At 40.0% G+C, this 18,510-nt stretch overlaps 1 protein-coding gene across 1 annotated transcript in view; it reads right to left on the reverse strand.

Moving 5' to 3' along the window:
• The window catches only part of LOC122685359, a 185,834-nt gene that overhangs the window by 61,654 nt on the left and 105,670 nt on the right, over positions 1-18,510 (reverse strand). Inside the window, exons 25-29 of the mRNA XM_043890064.1 lie at positions 12,027-12,184; positions 10,778-10,898; positions 9,131-9,180; positions 7,076-7,252; positions 1,692-1,809 (exon numbers count right to left, since the gene is read on the reverse strand). Of these exons, the coding sequence (XP_043745999.1) occupies positions 1,692-1,809; positions 7,076-7,252; positions 9,131-9,180; positions 10,778-10,898; positions 12,027-12,184 (624 nt within the window). The remainder of the gene's footprint in view (positions 1-1,691; positions 1,810-7,075; positions 7,253-9,130; positions 9,181-10,777; positions 10,899-12,026; positions 12,185-18,510) is intronic.

Genomic DNA, 18,510 nt, shown 5'->3' on the forward strand with positions numbered 1-18,510 from the left:
CCCACTTCTGGGGATATATCAAAGGAAATAAATCAATATATTAAGGAGATTATCTGCACTTCCATGTAGCATTACTCACAATAGCCAAGATATGGAAACAACCTGAGTGTCCAGTGTATGGATAAATAGATAAAGAAAACATCACACACACAAGCATACACACACACAGGAATATTATTCAGACATAAAAAGAACTGCCATTTCCAACAACATGGGTGAACTCAAATGACATTATGCTAAGTGAAGTGAGCCACAGAGAAAGACACACTATATGATCTTACTCATATGTGGAATCTAAAAATGAAGGTCAAACTTACAGAAAGGTGGTTACCAGGGGATGAGGGAAATGGTGTGACGTGGTCAAGAGGTACAAACTATTTATAAGATAAATAAGTTCTGAGGATCTAATGTACAGCATGGTGACTACAGTTAAGAACACTGTATTGTATACTTGAAATAATGTTAGAGTTGGATAAGCATTCTTACCTCCAAAAAACAAAAAAAGTAACTATGTGAGGTGATGAATGTATTAACTGTGGTAATCACTTTATAATGTATATCAAATCATCATGCTGGACAATTTAAATATATACAATTTTATTTGTTAATTATACCTCAATAAGTATTAGATGGGAGAAGGAGATGACAACCCACTCCAGTATTCTTGCCTAGAGAATCCCGTGGACAGAGGAGCCTGATGGGCTGCTGTCCATAGGGTCACACAGAGTCGGACACAGCTGAAGCGACTTAGCATGCATGCATGCTTGGAGAAGGAAATGGCAACCCACTCCAGTATTCTTGCCTGGAGAATCCCAGGGACATAGGGGCCTGGTGGGCTGCCGCCTATGGGGTTGCACAGAGTCAGACAAGACTGAAGCGACTTAGCTGCAGCAGCAGCAAGTATTTGTTGCTCAGTCATGTCTGACTCTGCAACCCCATGGACTCTATGTAGCCCTCTGTCCATGGAATTCTCCAGGCAAGAATACTGGAGTGGCTTGCCAATCCCTTCTCCAGGGGATCTTCCCGACCCAGGGACTAAACCAGGATCTCCTGCATTTCAGGCAGATTCTTTACCATCTGAGCCACCAGGGAAGCCCCACACCTCAAAAAAGTTGCGGGGGCAGGGCGGGGAGAAAGGGTGAGAAACCTAGATTGCTAAACAGGTTTTCACTTAAAAAGAAAAATCAGAATGTTCGCAAATTGCCATTTTCAACACTGCATTTTATTTAGTTAATACTTGAATGCATATGTCTTTCTATATCTATTCTTTTTTTTAATATCTATTCTTTTTAATGGTTACCCTTTATAAGTAAATGAGGCACTTAGAGGAACTCCTCAAAAAACAGGAACCAGCTAATTACTGTGATTAAGTGTGATCTCAACCTCTCTTCAGCTTCAACACATCAGGGTGGGGTTTTCTTGGAGCTGGGGAGGAAATTAAGGATTAATAAGGAGTCTCAGAAGCTCCATTAGTGTTCAGTAATGACCACAGAGAAGCAGAACGATGAAATAATGAGGCACAAGGGAAATTATAATAAAGCAAGCAAAAATATGAGAAGCTGAGAGATTTCAGTATTAAATGTTCCTGAGGAAAAAAACCCAATAAGAGATATTCTCTGAAACTGATGTGTTTAACTGGGGGACATAAAAACAGCCAGTTTCCATTCTGGCACACATAAAAAAATACAAACCTTTTCTGGCAGAGTTTTGAACATAACCAGCACTTCAGAAGGATGGGGTATGAACCATAAGTTGAGGAAGACTTTCCCATCAGCAGACAGCAAACGCCGTGGCCGGGGCTGAAAACTCCTGCGGCATGAGAAGAGAGCTCCAGTAGCACAGCGTTTCTCTCTGTAAAGGGGGCTCCCGGTGTGAACTATTTATACCTCCACCCTCCAGCCGCAGTGCCAGAGCCCGCATTGCAGTGACACACACATCCAGTGTCTAAGCCCGAGGGCAGCAGGACTCCTTTTCAGGCAGCTCACAAGGGGACACAGTTATAAATAACTCACCAGGAAAAGAGCAGTTGGGCTGGTTTTAGCCTCAGCTGTGTTGGGAGGAAAGTGTGGGCACAGACGCAGGGAAAGGTGTGATAAGAAAGGAAGCAGAGAGGGCATGAATTAGGTGCTGACACCATACTGGGGGTGACAATTTTCTCACTTAATTCTTATGACAAACTTGGGACGTTCCTATGCTGTTACTGGTTCATAGAGGAGAAAACGGAGGCCCTACCAGGTTAGAGGATGAGATGGTTGGATGGCATCACCAACTCAATGGACATGAGTTTGAGTAAACTCCTGGAGTTGGTGATGGACAGGGAGGCCTGGCATGCTGAAGTCCATGGGGTTGCAAAAAGTTGGACACGACTGAGCAACTGAACTGACTGACTGACTGACTGACCGACCAGGTTACAAAGATCTTGCTTAACCAACTCGTTAGAGAAGTTGAGATTTAAGCACAGATGTGTCCAGTTCTAGAATTCAGGCTCTGGAGACCAGCCTCTGTTTTCCTTCCTTCCCCACCAGATTCCTGTTAAGCTCTCCAGACTCTGGCCCTCTTTTCCCTCCTCCTTCCTATATTGTGCTAAGCAGCTTCAGTTGTGTCAGACTCTTGAAGACCCCATGGACTGTAGCCTGCCAGGCTCCAGTGTCCGTGGGATTCTCCAGGCAAGAATGCTGGGCTGGGTTGTCATGGCCTCTTCCAGGGGGTCTTCCCGACCCAGGGATCAAACCCACATCTCTTAAGTCTCCTGCATTGGCAACAGGGTTCTTTACCACTAGCTGCCACCTGGGAAGCCCCTCTTCAAATATTGGGTTGGCCAAAAAGTTGGTTCAGGTTTCCCCATAAGATGTTACAAAAACTTCAATGAAGTTTTTGGCCAACTCAATACTTTATCATTTCTTAGGCACCAGTATAGCAGTTTTTTTGTTACAAACATAATTCATATATGTCTGGTTTAAGGATTCACACAAGCCCAGTTGCCTACTGTCTCGCCTGGGGTATAGAACATGGCCAGCTCCTCTGAAGCGCCTACAATTCCTCAGTCCCAACCTGCTCCACCTTGGCTGGCAGTGACTCAGACCACCTCAGTCAAAAAGGGCAAGAACTGAACTCCTCAGCCCCACCCCCACCCTGATCCTGGGCTTCGTCCTGTGTTAAGAGAACCATAACCTCCAAGTCCTCAAAACCAGAATCCAGGGGTTTTAGATGCTTCCTTCTTTACCCCTCAGGTCCTACTGACCCCATAGCTCTCTTCTGCGCAGTTTCCATTCACACTCCATTGTCTATAGCAAGGACTCTCAATGGGAGGGTTTCACCTTCTAGAGAGCATTTTGGAAATCATTGGGCCAGTTTTTGATTGTCATTATTTCTGGGTCCTTAGGAGAGATTCAGATGACCCATTTCATTTCCTAAAATAAAATGTAAGTCATTTTAACCAAGGTCTAATGTTTTCCATATCAAACATTCTGAATATGAGACTTAAAATTTTTAAAACACTACTTGGGTTAGTCTCAAGCCTCAGGGTTTTAATTAGGTAATTTGAAGTTCAGAAATAAAGTATGGTGGTGTTAGCTTGGAGAACTCTTATTTCAGCCACGAAAAGTCAGACTATCCTGTCCTGGAGCAGATCAAAACCAGCTTAATCTCGTACTATCTCTGTTATTTACTCAAAGGTGCTCCAAAGAAACACTGACAATTAACAAGGGGCACAGCCAATCACGTGAACTACATTCCCACCAGCACCTTCAATTCTTTACTTCTTTGTAGTTACAGCCCATCTATCTAGCAAAACCCCAACTCTGGATCCCTCTAGCTAGTCTGCTTTCTGCTTCCAGGCGCATGTTGCTGAGCACAGCTGGAGGAAATCACACTGCTAATTTTATTGATGCAACAAATAAATGGTTTCCAGTCTGAGCTGTGTCACGCCAGGAAAAACTGGTTTTCTTTCCTTTGATCAGCTCTCATGTCCATTTCCTTTTCTCAGTAACTCCAAATCTTCCTTAAGCCTCATACCAGATTCCTAGCAGCAGATGATGACATGGTCTGTTATTTCATAATTGAATCAAAGGGGCTGGAACTGCCTCCACTTCCTGAGGGCTCATTTCCCCCCTCCCCATCCTCTCTTTCAAACCAAGGTCCAAGGCAGAGGTACACACCCAAGGTATGAAGTGAAGATAGGCTCTACCCTCAAGGATCTTAGATTCCAGAGGCAGCTAGACCTGCAAGCATGTTGCTGTGATGGATGTGTGGAGGAATGGAAGTATGTGAAAGTGGAGAACATCTAGAATAAGAAGAGTCTGAGACTTGTTGGGAGACCAAGGGAAGAAATTCATAGGTGGTGCCTCTGAGCTGTGATTCATTATCTCCCCTTCCACATCTGTCCTCTTAATGGCATGACCATTCTTTTTTCCCCCCATTAAAAAAATGTGATAAAATATACATAAAATTTACCATTTTAACTGTTTTTAAGTGCACATTTCAGTGGTATTAAGTACATTTACACTGTTGTGCAACCTACCACCATTTATCTCCAGAAAAAAAAATTTTTCCATCTTCCAAAATTGAAACTCTGTATCCATTAAACAACAGCAAGACTATCATCTTTTTATTCACAAGCCAGAGAGACTCTGGGTAACATCCTAGATTCTTCTTCCTTCTCCTCATTCAGCTCTGAATTAAATCCAGCACCTAGCTGATTTAACTTCCCTAAACATCTCCTGTCTGTGCAGTTTGAGTAGGTTCCTAAATGGTCACCAACAATCATCTTGCCCCCCTTCTCCCTGTTTGAAAGTGAAAGTGAAAGTTACTCAGTCATGTTCGACTCTTTGCAAGCCCATGGACTGTAGCCCGCCAGGCCCCACTGTCCACAGAATTCTCCAGGCAAGAATACTGCAGCGGTTTGCCATTTCCATCTCCAGGGGATCTTCCTGACCCAGGGATTGACCCAGGTCTCCTGCATTGCAGGCAGATGCTTTACCGTCTGAGCTACCAAGGAAGCCTGTTTGTTGAAGGCCAAAGAGCAGACTTCTGGATCTTGCCTGTTGCACCATCCATTCTGCTTCCCCAACTCATCCTCATATACCCGGGAACAGGAGCCACTGGGAGGTCCACATGGCTGTCTCATATCATGAGATATGCTGTCTCATATCTATGTGGATCTCCCAGCTTGAACTGAATTTCTTTCCTTGTCCACCTGAAACACTAGTCTTTTCAAGACCCAGGTTAAGTGTACCCCCCTCCCTGAAGCCCACCTAGTTCTTCATCCCCACCTCCCTGATCCTTCAGATAACACTGAATATTTCTTGGTGGGTTCTTTCATTATACTTTAATTTTATTCTTTATCACAACATTTGGTCATTGTCTATTTCCCTTTGCCTGAAGGTCAAGAACCATGTTTAATTCATTGCTATGCAGCTCTTGGCATCAAGGCTACCATGGACCATTGTTCAGTTTGTGCCCTGAGGCAACCAGCAGTAGCTAAAATCCAGTCTATACTTGACTTGCCAAACTCTGCACCCTGGCATGGGACTACCCCTGCCCAAAGGAAACAGTACTTTCTTATAATCCTCATAAAGCAGCCGTGTGGGAGAGTGGTGGGTCTGCCTGTCACACAGTAAGGGCTTGAGTATTAGTGTCCTCTCTCTTTGTCCCTTCTTCAATCACCCATCAGCCAACACCACTACTCCTTGCTCCTGGGAGTATGGCCAAGTGTCAGCCTAGTCTCCAGACTCCAGTCTCCCCTAGAGTTATGAAGGGCACAGAGCCCTCATGGGGCATCCTTCTTTGGAGGAGAGCTTCCCCTGGCCCCTCTTCTATTTAGGTTCATACTGCTAAAACTAAACAGTATGTTTCAGCCCTTTAAGGATTAAGTAGCATCTTAGACTTTTAAATAGACTATAGAATATATGGGACTTTTCTAGTCAAGGAGATGGCAAACACAAGCAGGGATGCCTCCTTTCTCCCTTTCCTTGACCATGGTCATTGTCAATCAATCACAACAATCTCACAAGCCTGGGGTGTCTTAGAATCCTTAGCAGGACACTAATACGTTGTTGAATCTACATTTAAAATAAAGTATTTATTCTTAATATAACCCAACTCCTTATTTTAGGAATAAGGAAAGGACCTCTATCCATGACCATCATTCCTCAACTCTGTCCCTTCATCTTTAGCTAATCTTGACCAGAGTCAATGACACATTTACCTTTGCAACTCCAGTATTCATAGCAAAGTGCTTGATACTAAGTAAGCACTGAACAAACAATGGTTGAATAACCCATGAATGATAAGGGAGCAAAAGAGTGGTCTGATACAAGCGGTCTTTCAATTCCCTTCTATCTTTCTGTTCTGTGGTCATATTTATTAAGTATTAACCTTACTCAGCACTAAACTCTCTGCCATGCCATAAGGGAAAGAGTAAGGAGGGAGGCAACTTCACCCTATAGGGTGTTTCTGCTCACTCTTGGAGGCTATGTAACTATGTAATACCCCCTTCTTTTCCTTAAAGGAAATGTGGTCACTTACAACAAACGTATGCCAACTCCTCCATCCAAGTGAGTGAACTCTAGGTCGGCTGAATTAAGAACATTTGGAAAATTGGATAAGGCATGCTAAGGAAGTATATAAGCAGCTCCACTCTTATCACTTAATATCATTATATATATATCAGAGAAGTACAGGACACTGATTTACCCAAAGCACTGAAGTATAGTTTTTTTCCTGAATATTTCTTCTACTCCACTGAGTAAACTACTCAAAGCCACAACAGTTCTAGACTATGTCTATTTATTTGCTTATTTTAGATTCTGGCTTATATAAAAGGGTGTGACTGATGAAAATTTCTGGGTACTCCAGGGCAAAACAAAACTTCATAGATTGAAAAAGCAATCATACAGCTCATAAACAAAGAACTCCTTCTGTATTCAAATACAAAGATACTCTTAGAGTATTAACTCTTTTTCTTTTGCCCTTCTGGACAGAAGATCAAGGTTAAATACCAAACTTAATAAACCTCTCCCCTGGGAGGAGTGGGGAGAGGATGGGGAAAAAACAAGCTCAAAAGAAAATTCCACACCTGGGGTCATTCTTGAGGCCATCATCGGAGTCCCTCAACCCCTTCTTTTCTTGTCGTTGTCCCACCATGAAAAAAGTATCTCTGATGGTAGGGAAATCGTCCAGTAGGGCTCTCAGGCTGTTGCAGTATGCTATGATCTGCCCCCGAAGAGCGTAGTGAGACATATGTCGGTTGAACCTGAAAAGTCAGAAGAAGAGATAATGTGGAGAGGTGAATTCAAGTTGTTCAATCTCTCACAGAAGTTTGAGGATCTAAGTCCCTGGAGACTTTTCAAAGAGAATAGAGGACTTCTGTCAAGAAGAAACTTCTGACTTGGTCAGATTGCTGTTGCCTGAACACACAGGCATGAACCTCTTCCAAGTGCCTCTTATCTGTCATTTCTGATGCTGCTTCCTCTGTGTGTCAGAGGACAGTTCAATTTGCTTTCATCCAGGAAACATTACTATGAAAAAGATAGTGGAGGTGATGGAATTCCAGCTGAGCTATTTCAAATTCTAAAAGATGATGCTGTTTAAATGCTGCATTCAATATGACAGCAAATTTGGAAAACTCAGTAGTGGCCACAGGACTGGAAAAGGTCAGTTTTCACTCCAATCCCAAAGAAGGGCAATGCCAAAGAATGTTCAAACTACCCCACAATTGCACTCATTTCACATGCTAGCAAAATAATGCTCAAAATCCTTCAAGCTAGGCTTCAACAGTATGTGAACCAAGAAATTCCAGATGTACAGACTGGATTAAGAAAAGGCAGAAGAACCAGAGATCAACTTGTCGACATTCACTAGATCATAGAAAAAGCAAGGGGATTCCAGAAAGACATCTACTTCAGTTTCATTGACTACACTAAAGCCTTTGACTGTGTGGATCACAACAAACTTGTGGAAAATTCTTAAAGAGATGGGAACACCAAACTACCTTACCTGCCTCCTGAGAAAATCTGTATGCAGGTCAAGAAGCAACAGTTAGAACCAGACATGGAACAACAGACTGGCTCAAAACTGGGAAAGGAGTCTGTCAAGGCTGTATATTGTCACCTTGCTTATTTAACTTATGTGCAAAGTACATCATGTGAAATGCTGGGTTGAATGAAGCTCAAGCTGGAATTAAGACTGCTGGGAGAAATATCAATAACCTCAGATATGCAGATGATACCACCTTAATGGCAGAAAGCAAAGAGGAACTAAAGAGCCTCTTGATGAAGGTGTAAGAAGAGAGTGAAAAAGCTGGCTTAAAGCTCAACATTAAAAAAAAACTAAGATCATGGCATCCAGTCCCATCACTTCATGGCAAATACATGGGGAAACAGTGGAAACAGTGACGGACAATTTTCTTGGGCTCCAAAATCACTGCAGATGGTGACTGCAGCCATGAAATTAAAAGATGCTTGCTCCTTGAAAGAAAAGCTATGACCAACCCAGACAGCATATTAAAAAGGAGAGATATCACTTTACCGACAAAGGTCTGGCTAGTCAAAACTGTGGTTTTTCCAGTAGTCACATATGGATGTAAGAGTTGGATATAAAGAGGGATGAGTGCCGAAGAATTGATGCTTTTGAACTGTGGTGCTGGAGAAGACTCTCGAGAGTCCCTTGGACAGTGTGGAGATCAATCCAGTCAATCCAAAAGGAAAGCAACTCTGAATATTAACTGGAAGGACTGATGCTGAAGCTGAAACTTCAATCCTTTGGCTACTTGATGCAAAGACCTGACTCACTGGAAAAGACCCTGATGCTGGGAAAGACAGAGGGCAGGAGTAGACAGGGTCGACAGAGGATGAGGTGGTTGGATGGCATCACCGACTCAATGGACATGAGTTTAAGTAAACTCTGGGAGATGGTGAAGGACAGGGAAGCTTGGTGAAGGACTGTGCTGCAGTCCATAGGATTGCAAAGAGTTGGACATGACTTAGCGTCTGAACAACAACAATAGGACTGTTAAATAGGCTTATTTAAACACAAACCAGCTAACTAATTGTCCAGATTTCTATATCATACTGCTGTTTATTGAGTTCAGAGTCAGAAATCAGATTGTATAGTTTACATATTCTATACTCACTTCTGGCAATATTCAACTATAACATCTCTCTTGACTTTCCCAATTTCATCCTGTGATAAAAGAGAATGACAGTTTTCCTGTTAGACAATTGGCTATAAGAATTCCCCAAGCTAATACATGTGCACAAACTAATAGCCAACTTAAAGTGGGAGAAGGTCACACAGTTGAGATGTTCTTTCTGAAGGTCAACTTATTGGGAGGTACTCCCACTGTGGGTCTTTTCTATTCCTGCACATCTTGTGAGTACACCAAGAATTCAACGCCCTGATCATTCTTTACCTGAACCATTTCTTAGGGTTATGTTCGCAGAGAGCAGTCTGGAGGGATGAGGTATTGTCTCCCTCCATAAAATAGAGCAAGTTTGCTATAATAGAGGTAGATCCCTAAACTCAATATTCTTCAACTGTGACACGGAACTGTGTACAACCTCGGCTCCTCCATGTTGCCCCTGTGGGACTTGGGAGGCAGAGAAATGACACAAACATGAGGCTCATGATGCTGGCTCTGCTGTGAGTAACAAAGTTCTTTTTCTCTGACCTAAGAGCCTAGCGTTCACTGTCAGCATCCTCAGAGCAGTAACAGGCTACCTTCTTAGCTTATAAGTAGGCTAAAATCCCAGACCTTGACAAAACTGACAATTATCTTGCCTGAATCCTTTCTAATCTGATAGACATTGGATATTCCTGAAGGGCAGTTAATGAGCTAATACATTTTCACTTGGTCAGTATTTTTTTTAATATTATAAAGAGTAATTTATGTATCAAAGCAATTTACTTAAGTACTTATTAGGAGGAGTCGTTTGCCCACATCATTGCTGAGCAGTAATCTAGAAGGCCTAGCTTCCATCATAATCAATTTGTAGAACTGGATTAGGTAAATTGAAGTCCTTCCTTTTCAGTCATAAAAGAACAAAGCCTAGAGATGATAAACCTCATCATTTCATTTCCAAATAACTATATATTAGCCTAAGGACTTCCTCATCAAAAAAGTAATGAATAATGAAATAATATTCATAAAATTAAGCAGCACTTTTAATTGACTAAAGGTTTAAATATTATGGAGAAGGAAATGGCAACCCAAAGGCTGCTGCTGCTACTGCTAAGTCACTTCAGTTGTGTCCGACTCTCCGCGACCCCACAGACTTCAGCCTACCAGGCTCCTCTGCCCATGGGATCCTCCAGGCAAGAGCACTGGAGTGGGTTGCCATTGCCTTCTCCGGTACCCACAGGTTAGGTTAGTATAAAACCATTAAATAGAAACATGGTCGTAGTGTCTGAAAAACATAGTGGTTATGTCACCAACCCAACAGGTGAATTATAGATGGCCAATGCCCTTGCTCACCTTGTCTAAACCTCCTAAGTACCTGTGGGTCACTCAGGAACCATCAAATGTTTCCAAGTAGGTACTGAAATTCTTTCTGTTTAGAAAGTGACAAAGCATAATTGCCCTTGGAAAAATGTACATATTTTAAAAACTAGACTGCAATTAGCTTGATTTCCTTCCTTTCTATTTCTTATTGAACTTTTCCAGTTCTTTATATTTTCAGTGGTTTCATCCAAATAGGCTGAAAGCAACAGGTTCCAAGTTAAGGATTTCTTACTTGCTCAAATGTAAAAGATGATGAGATCTTTAGGGAGCCCTTCTTACTATACTCACAAGGTTTTTCATTCTGTCAGCCATGGCTTGTTTCCTGAGGAGGAAGGCATTCAGCATCATGTCCCGCAGCCCCACCTTTTCTAGTTGAATAGACACGAAAGCTTCCGGAGCCCTGGCAAGTGAACAGAAGCATGTGAGCCCAAGGCAGGAGATGAGTGCACATACAACCAGAAGACAACTTGAGGCTCTCTGACGGACAGGAGCACCTGGGGCTGCAAACGGGGCACTGCGGCAGGAGAGCAGGTAGCTCTGCCTCTGTGGTCCTCACTTGCTCCAAGTGTTTCTCTTATGTTCACGGGGCATGCTGCTGTGTCACCATCCTTGGTGGGGACCACACTGTACCAAAAGCATGCACCAGCAGTCCGTCCCCACTCCCAGACTTCATAGCCTGGCCCAGTGTTTGTACTCCCAGTGTCCCTTTGTGCCTTCCTGGTCTGAACTGTAGGGGCCCCTGGACTGATGTGGCCTTGTAAGGGTCCTCTTGACTAGACACATTGGTCTTAATTCTCCCATCCACACACTGGAAATGTGGATTTAGGACACTTGAACTCTGGCCATGTGTCAGATTAATGGCATCTTGAGGAGTAGGGAAGATTTGCCTGTCATTTTCTTTTTCATTCTAAATTTGCCAGGATTAGACTAGAGTGTCATTGGTATGCCTCAGTTATTCAGAGTATTTGTAATTATTACAGAATACAAATCTCTTTCTTTGTCACAGTGAGAAGAGATCAGGATATAACAGGATGTCCCTAGTTTATAGATACATATCTGTAGAGGCCCTGACTCTCGAGACAGTTACCATTCTATTATTCTAAGCAATGGAAAAAACCCTTGGTAGGATAGCGAGGGTAGTTCTGTCCTTTTCTGTTTAAAATAGAAGTGGAAAACTTGGACATGCTCATACTCTTCTTCCTTATGTTCTACCTTCTTTGGAGTTTGAAAAATAGAGAAGGAAGGAGGGAATACAGAAAGAGAAAGATAAAGGAGAAGAGGGAGAAGAGAAAAGAGGTTGAAATTGGGAACTGTTGACTCTCCTTCATAGACTTGAGCATATTAGAAGAAGCTAAGCCTTCTCAGTGTTCATACAATGTTTTCAGACAAAGTCTTAAAAATTTTAACACATGCTGGTCACTCTGGGAGTTTAGGCATCCTTCAATCCCATAATACTTGTATTAAATGACTTAAAAGAGGATACTTTTGTTATTATAAACAACCCCCCACTGCTTCCCCAGTGCAGTACCTTTTGGTAGCCTGGAATCTTTTTGAAGGATGAGTAAGGGCATCTGGGACTTTTGGAACTGGGGCTAACAGCATGCCTTCTATGCCATTCACAATTCTGGAATTTCTTCTTCTGGTTGGACCCACTCCATTATGATTTCTCAGATCAGAACTTATTTCCTACAATATTTCAAACCAAAGTGAATAAAATTTGTTGAATTTGTAAGTCTTGTGGTACTGACAGTAAAATTATCTAACAGCTATAACTGATCCCAAATACATGTAAATGGCTGGGTACCCTAGGGGTGAGAGAGAGTGGAAGGGAGAGAAGAGAAGAGAAAAAGTAAGGGAGTGCATGGAAGAGATACCACTTTGTACAATGAAAGGGTGAGGCACTAAGTGTGCCTATTTCCGAACAGAGTTGTCTAAAGTGCTGTCAGAAAAATGTCTCCATCTTACAAGGTGGCTAGTTGGAGTGCTTTGTATAGGGGCCTCTCAAGAAACACAGCTGATGAACTTCAGGGCACAAGATCTGAAAAATCATCTCAGGGTGCCATTCTGGTACAACCTAAGCGAGGGAGGTGGGCTGTATATGCTGTCCTGTACAATGTAATAATGAAGGAGGGAGAGGTGGAGGGATAGTGGGGAAGAGGGGAAGGAAGAGTGGGGAAAAAAAAGGGAAATCTGTATCTTCCAATATTCCTATTATTTATGGAGCTACAAGGAAAGATAGATAGGATTCTTTTACATTTTTCTAAAATACTAACTAAAAGAAAAACATTAAGCCTTCAAAGGAAAGCCCATTCTTTTTCAAAGAAAGAAAGTTTTCCACAGCTGAATTACTGAAGGAAAGGAAAATGAGACAAAAGAAAAAAAATCTTGAGTTAAAAAGTCTAAAGTTTCCATCTTGATTTTTTCTGAAGACTCTTGGGCTATCCCCGTCTCCTGAAAATAGTGGAATATACTAGTTCAGAAGACACAAGGGGCCTTAGAAAGCATATGAGTGAGCTAAGAGGAAAAACAAGCTCTGTAATCAGAGTCCAGTGCTGACACTCAGAAGGTAATCTTGGCTCTGTCCCTTAACCTATCAGCCTGTTTCTTCACCTGGAAAGAAAGGGTAATGTTCTCCATCTCCTAGGGCTGTTCAGAGCATTCCATGAGTCCAGGCTCATCCATCACTTAGCTTACCACCATGCCCGGACAATAGAAACTGCTAAATTGAACCCTTAGTTCCTTGACTCCCCCAACTGCATTGAAAATCCCAACTATGATGATATTTTGTTTCTATCCTCAATTTCTTTTCCAGTCCCTTCCTACAAATATGATTACATCTATTTTATTCTTAATTCTCCTACCCCTCAAGTTTCTTTTTTAATTCTGACCCAACTTCTTAAAGAATTATGATGGACTAAATGTTTGTGTCTCCTCATAAATTCTTACATTGAAGCTCCAACCCCCAATGTGATGGTATTTAGAAATGGGACCTTTGGGAGGCAATTAGGGTTAGATGATGTCAAAGGGCAGGACCCTAATCTGATAGGGCTGGTAAAGCTGGTATAAGAAGAAGAAGAGACACCAGGACTTTCTTTCTGCCTTGTGAGGACCGTGAGAATGTGGCCATCTGCAAGGAAGAGAACTCTTACTAGAAACTGACATGCTGGCTCCTTGATCTTGGACTTCCAGCCTCCAGAACTGTGAAAAAATAAACTTCTGTTGTTAAAGCTACCAGTCAATACTATTTTGGTATGGCTTCCCTAGCAGACTAACACAGAAGCTGTAAATATTCTTTGCTTCTACATTTCTGTCATTCTCTTACTTCTCTACTCTGGTAGTCTGGCTTTCACTCCAACTCCATTAGAATAGCTCTCTCAGAGTCAGCAATGAACTTCTGAGAATGTAAAATAGCCTAGTTTTAATTCCTGCTCTTCTTGTTCTTCCCTCTACGTTAAATTCAACTTCTTCCTCCTCCTCCTAAAATATAATAGCTTTATTTAGGTGTAACTGACATTTAGTATACACAAAGTATACAGTAAATTAAAGTATAAAGTAAATTAGATAAGTTTGGACATAAGTATACAACTGTGAAACCATTACTGCAATAAAAATAAAGACCATAGCCATCCCTCCTACCTAGCCCACTTCCTCAAGCAACCACTGCTCTGCTTTCTCCAACTATAGATTAGAATGCATTTCCTAGAATTTTATATAAATGGAATCATGCAGTTATATATATATATATATATATATATATATATATATATATTGGTTTGGCTTCATCCATATTGTTGCTATGTCAGCAACTCATTTCTTTGTATTGCTGAGCAATATTCCAGTGTAAAATATACCACAATTTATTTATCTATTCACCTGATGGTGGACATTTGGATTTTTTCCAGCTCTTAGCTGTTTTAAATAAAGCTGCTATAAACATTTACATATGTCTTTGTACGGACATGTGCTTTCATTTCTCTTAAGTAAATACCTAGGCGTGAAATGGCTGAATCATATGGTAAGTATATGTTTAACTTTCTAAGAAACTCCCAAGGTGTTTTGCAAGGTAACCATTTTGCATTCCCATCAGCAGCGTATGAGTTTCAGATCCTCCATGTCATGCCAAGACTCAGAACAGTTAGTTTAAATTTTAGCCATTCTAGTGGGTATGCAGGGGTTTCTCACTGGACTTTTAATTGCATTTCTTGAATAATTAATGTGGTTGAATATTATTTATGTGTTTATCTGTCACCTGTTCATCTTCCTTGGTGACTCATTTCTTCTTGAAACACTCTCCATCTTTGGCTTGGACACAGTAACAATTTTATTTTCTCTCTGTTTCTTTCCTTCCTTCTTTCTTCCTTTCCCTTGTTCCCTCTCAATGTCTCCATCATTTATTCTTCCTTACTATATCATTAGACTTCTTCCTATCCCACATCTGTAGAATAGTATATAAATACACACACACACATATATAAAACTCACATGTATTACTATATATATTCATGTATTCATATATATATATATGTATATATATATAACCCTAGTGCCTCTCTACCCCTTCTTGTGCTATGTCTTTTCAGGCTATTACTCTAAATGCCTTCCCACCCCTGTCCTATCTTCCTATTTGGTGACTTTCACCACTTACTTCCTAGAGGAATCTCAGGAAGTGACTTAAAAACCTCTCAACCTGGAAAACCCCATTTATATATGTTTTACATATTGGTATTATTCATAAGATTAATTGAAAAAAAGATTCAATATGTCAACTATGCATGAAAACCACAGGTGGGGCCAAGCTGGGCATCCATTTTTTCCTAAGACTCATTTGTCTTTTCATACTATGCTTGAGCATCAGAAGGTCTTCTCTCTTCTCAAAATGATCACATAGTCATCTCTGCCAGTCAAAACACTCATCCTTCAAGTTTTTCCCAATGTCCCTACTCTGTGCTGCCCTTTCTGGTTCCCCAGATGTGAGCCCTCTTTTTTAAAAATTCCTTCTATAGCTTGTTGAACTTCTATTATTCCTTGTATCTGAACCACTTTGAGCCTGTCTACATTTTATACACCAGATATAGTTTCTCTAGTATTCTTGCTTGGAGAATTCCATGGACAGAGAAGCCTGGCAGGCTACAGTCCATGGGGTCACAAAGAGGTGGACACGACTAAGTGACAAACACTTTCATTTTCACTTAATGAATCAGATCTCAGTATTATCTGATGAGCCTAACTTAAAGTAGGTACTGAATTAAGACTTGAGGGGTTGAATTTTTAAAAATCAATATAACTTACTCTATCCCTATTGTCTACTTCAGTATTTGATTTCTATGGGAATTAGTATTTGGCAGTAGAAGTGAAGATTGAATATTCTTGCCATACTTATGAATGTATACTCTTTTATTAATGTAAAGAGTGAAAATAGAGAAATGTGCTAAGAGGTAAAATGTGGTATGATGTATAGAATTCATATATCAAGAATATAGATGCTGGGAAAGATTGAGGGCAGGATAAGCAGGCTAGAGGATGAAATGGTTGGGTGGCATCACCGACTCTATGGACAAGAGTTTGAGCAAACTCTGGAAGATACTGAAGGACAGGGAAGCCTGGCGTGCTGCAGTCCATGGCGTCACAAAGAGTTGGATATGACTAAGCGACTGAACAACAACAATATAGAATTCATAAGGCTTAAAGAATGTTTAAGACCATCTGGAAAGTTGACTTCCTAAAGTTATATTTAATTTTGCACCTAAATTATATTCACAAGTATATACACATAAGAGAGAACTATACAGTTGTTTTTAGAAATGGGGGGAAATCTCTGAATTAATTCAGAGTGATTTCTAGGATATACTGTTAAGTGGAAAAAAATGCCTTAGAATATTATATACAGATAAAATCGAAAACCCCTTCATGATAAAAATCATCAAAAAGCTAGGAATAGAAGGGAACATCCTCAACTTGGTAAAAAAATTATCTAACAAAAACTCATAGCTAACATCATATGTAATGGTTAAAGATTGAAAGCTTTCCTCCTCAGATAAGGAATAAGACAATAATATCCATTCTCACCTTTCTATTCAACCTTGTACTACAGGGTCTAGCTAGGGCAACTGGACAAGAAAAAGTAATAAAAGGCATCCAGAATGAAAAGAGAATGTTAAATTCATCTCTATTTGCAGAAGACATAATCTTTTACATAGAAGATCCTAAGGAATTTACAAGCTTAGCAAGGTTGCAAGATAAAAGATCAATTGTATTTCTATAAACTAATAATGAACACTGAAAATGAAACTAACAATTCTATTTACAATAATATAAAAATAATAAAATATTTTGGAATTAATTTAACAAGAGAAGTACAGAACCTGTACACTGAAAACTATAAAGTATTGTTGAAAGAAATTAAAGAGGACATAAATGAAAAGACTTTCCATGTTCATGGATCAGAAGATTTAATATTGTTAAGATGGTAATAGTATTCAAAGTGATTTACAGGTTCAATGCAATCCCTGTCAAAGTCCCAAATGGCTTTATTTTTTCAGAAATTGACAAGCTGATCCTAAAATTCATGTGAAAATGCAAAGGACCCGAAATAGCAAAAGCAATCTTGAAAAAGAATAAAGTTGGAAGACTCGTACTTAATTTCAAAACTTACCACAACTCTACAATGATCAAAACACAGTGGTACTGGCATGAAAACAAACATATAGACCAGTGGAATAGAATTAAGAGTCCAGAAATACACGCTTACATTTATGGTCTATTGATTTCTGTTAAGGGTGCCAGGACAATTCAATGGGGAAAGATGAGTCTTTTCAACAAATGGTATTGGGATAGCTGGAACGCTACACTCAAAAGAATGAAATTGGACCCCCTATCTCATGCTACATATAAAAATTAACTATAAATGCATCATAGACCTGAAAGTAAGAGCTATAACTACAAAACTTTTAGAAGAAAGCAGGAGTAAATTTTTGTGACTTTGGATTAAACAATGGTTCCTTAAATATTAATATAACACCAAAAGAACAAGTGAAAAAAGAAAAATAGGTAAATTGGACACATCAAAATGAAAAACTTCTGTTTCAAAGAATACCATCAAGAAAGTAAGAAGATGATTCTCATAATAAAAGAAACTATTTGCCAATCATATACTTGATAAGGAACTTGTATTCAGAATATGCAAATAACTCTTACAATTCAGTAACAAAAAAAATCCAACTTTATAAAAGGGCAAAGAATTTGAATAGACATTTCTTTAATATATATATACAAATAGCCAACAAGCACATGGAAATATGCTCATTGTCATAAGTAATTAGAAAAATACAAATCAAAGCCACAATGAGATATCATTTTACCCTACTAGGGTGGCTAAAATTAAAAAGACAATAAGTGTTAGCAAACTCAAAACATACATATGTCCTTAGAAAAACTTATACTTAAATGTTCATGGCAGTATTATTTATAATAGTCAAAAAGTAAAAAACAACTCAAAATCTGTCAATTGATAAATGGATAAATAAAATGTGGTATATAACATATACTAGAATACTCTTCACCGGTAAAAACACAAAAAACGAAACAAAAAGAAAATGAAGTACTGGTGCATGCTACGACATGGATGAAACTTGAAAACACTGTGCCTAAGTGAAAAAATTCTGACATAAAAGGCCATATGTTGTACGATTCAATTTATATGAAATGTCTAGAATAGGGAAGTCTATAGAGACAGAAAGTGGATTACTGGTCGCTAGATGAGGAAAGTGATGGATGGGGATTGACTGCTAGTGGATACAGGATTTCTTTTTGAGAATGAGGAAATTCTGGAATTAGATGGTGGTGATGATGGTATGATCCTGCAAATTATATATTAAAGGGGTGAATTTTATGTTATGTGAATTATATCTCAATAACAACTAAAAAGTTCAAGAGAATATATTTTATGTTACCTTTTGTGACAAAACGAAGGGCAAATGTATGCTTTTGCAAAAAGAAATACAGGCATGATAAAA

This window comes from Cervus elaphus, chromosome 28, assembly GCF_910594005.1.
Source record: "Cervus elaphus chromosome 28, mCerEla1.1, whole genome shotgun sequence".
Classification (NCBI taxonomy): Eukaryota; Metazoa; Chordata; class Mammalia; order Artiodactyla; family Cervidae; genus Cervus; species Cervus elaphus.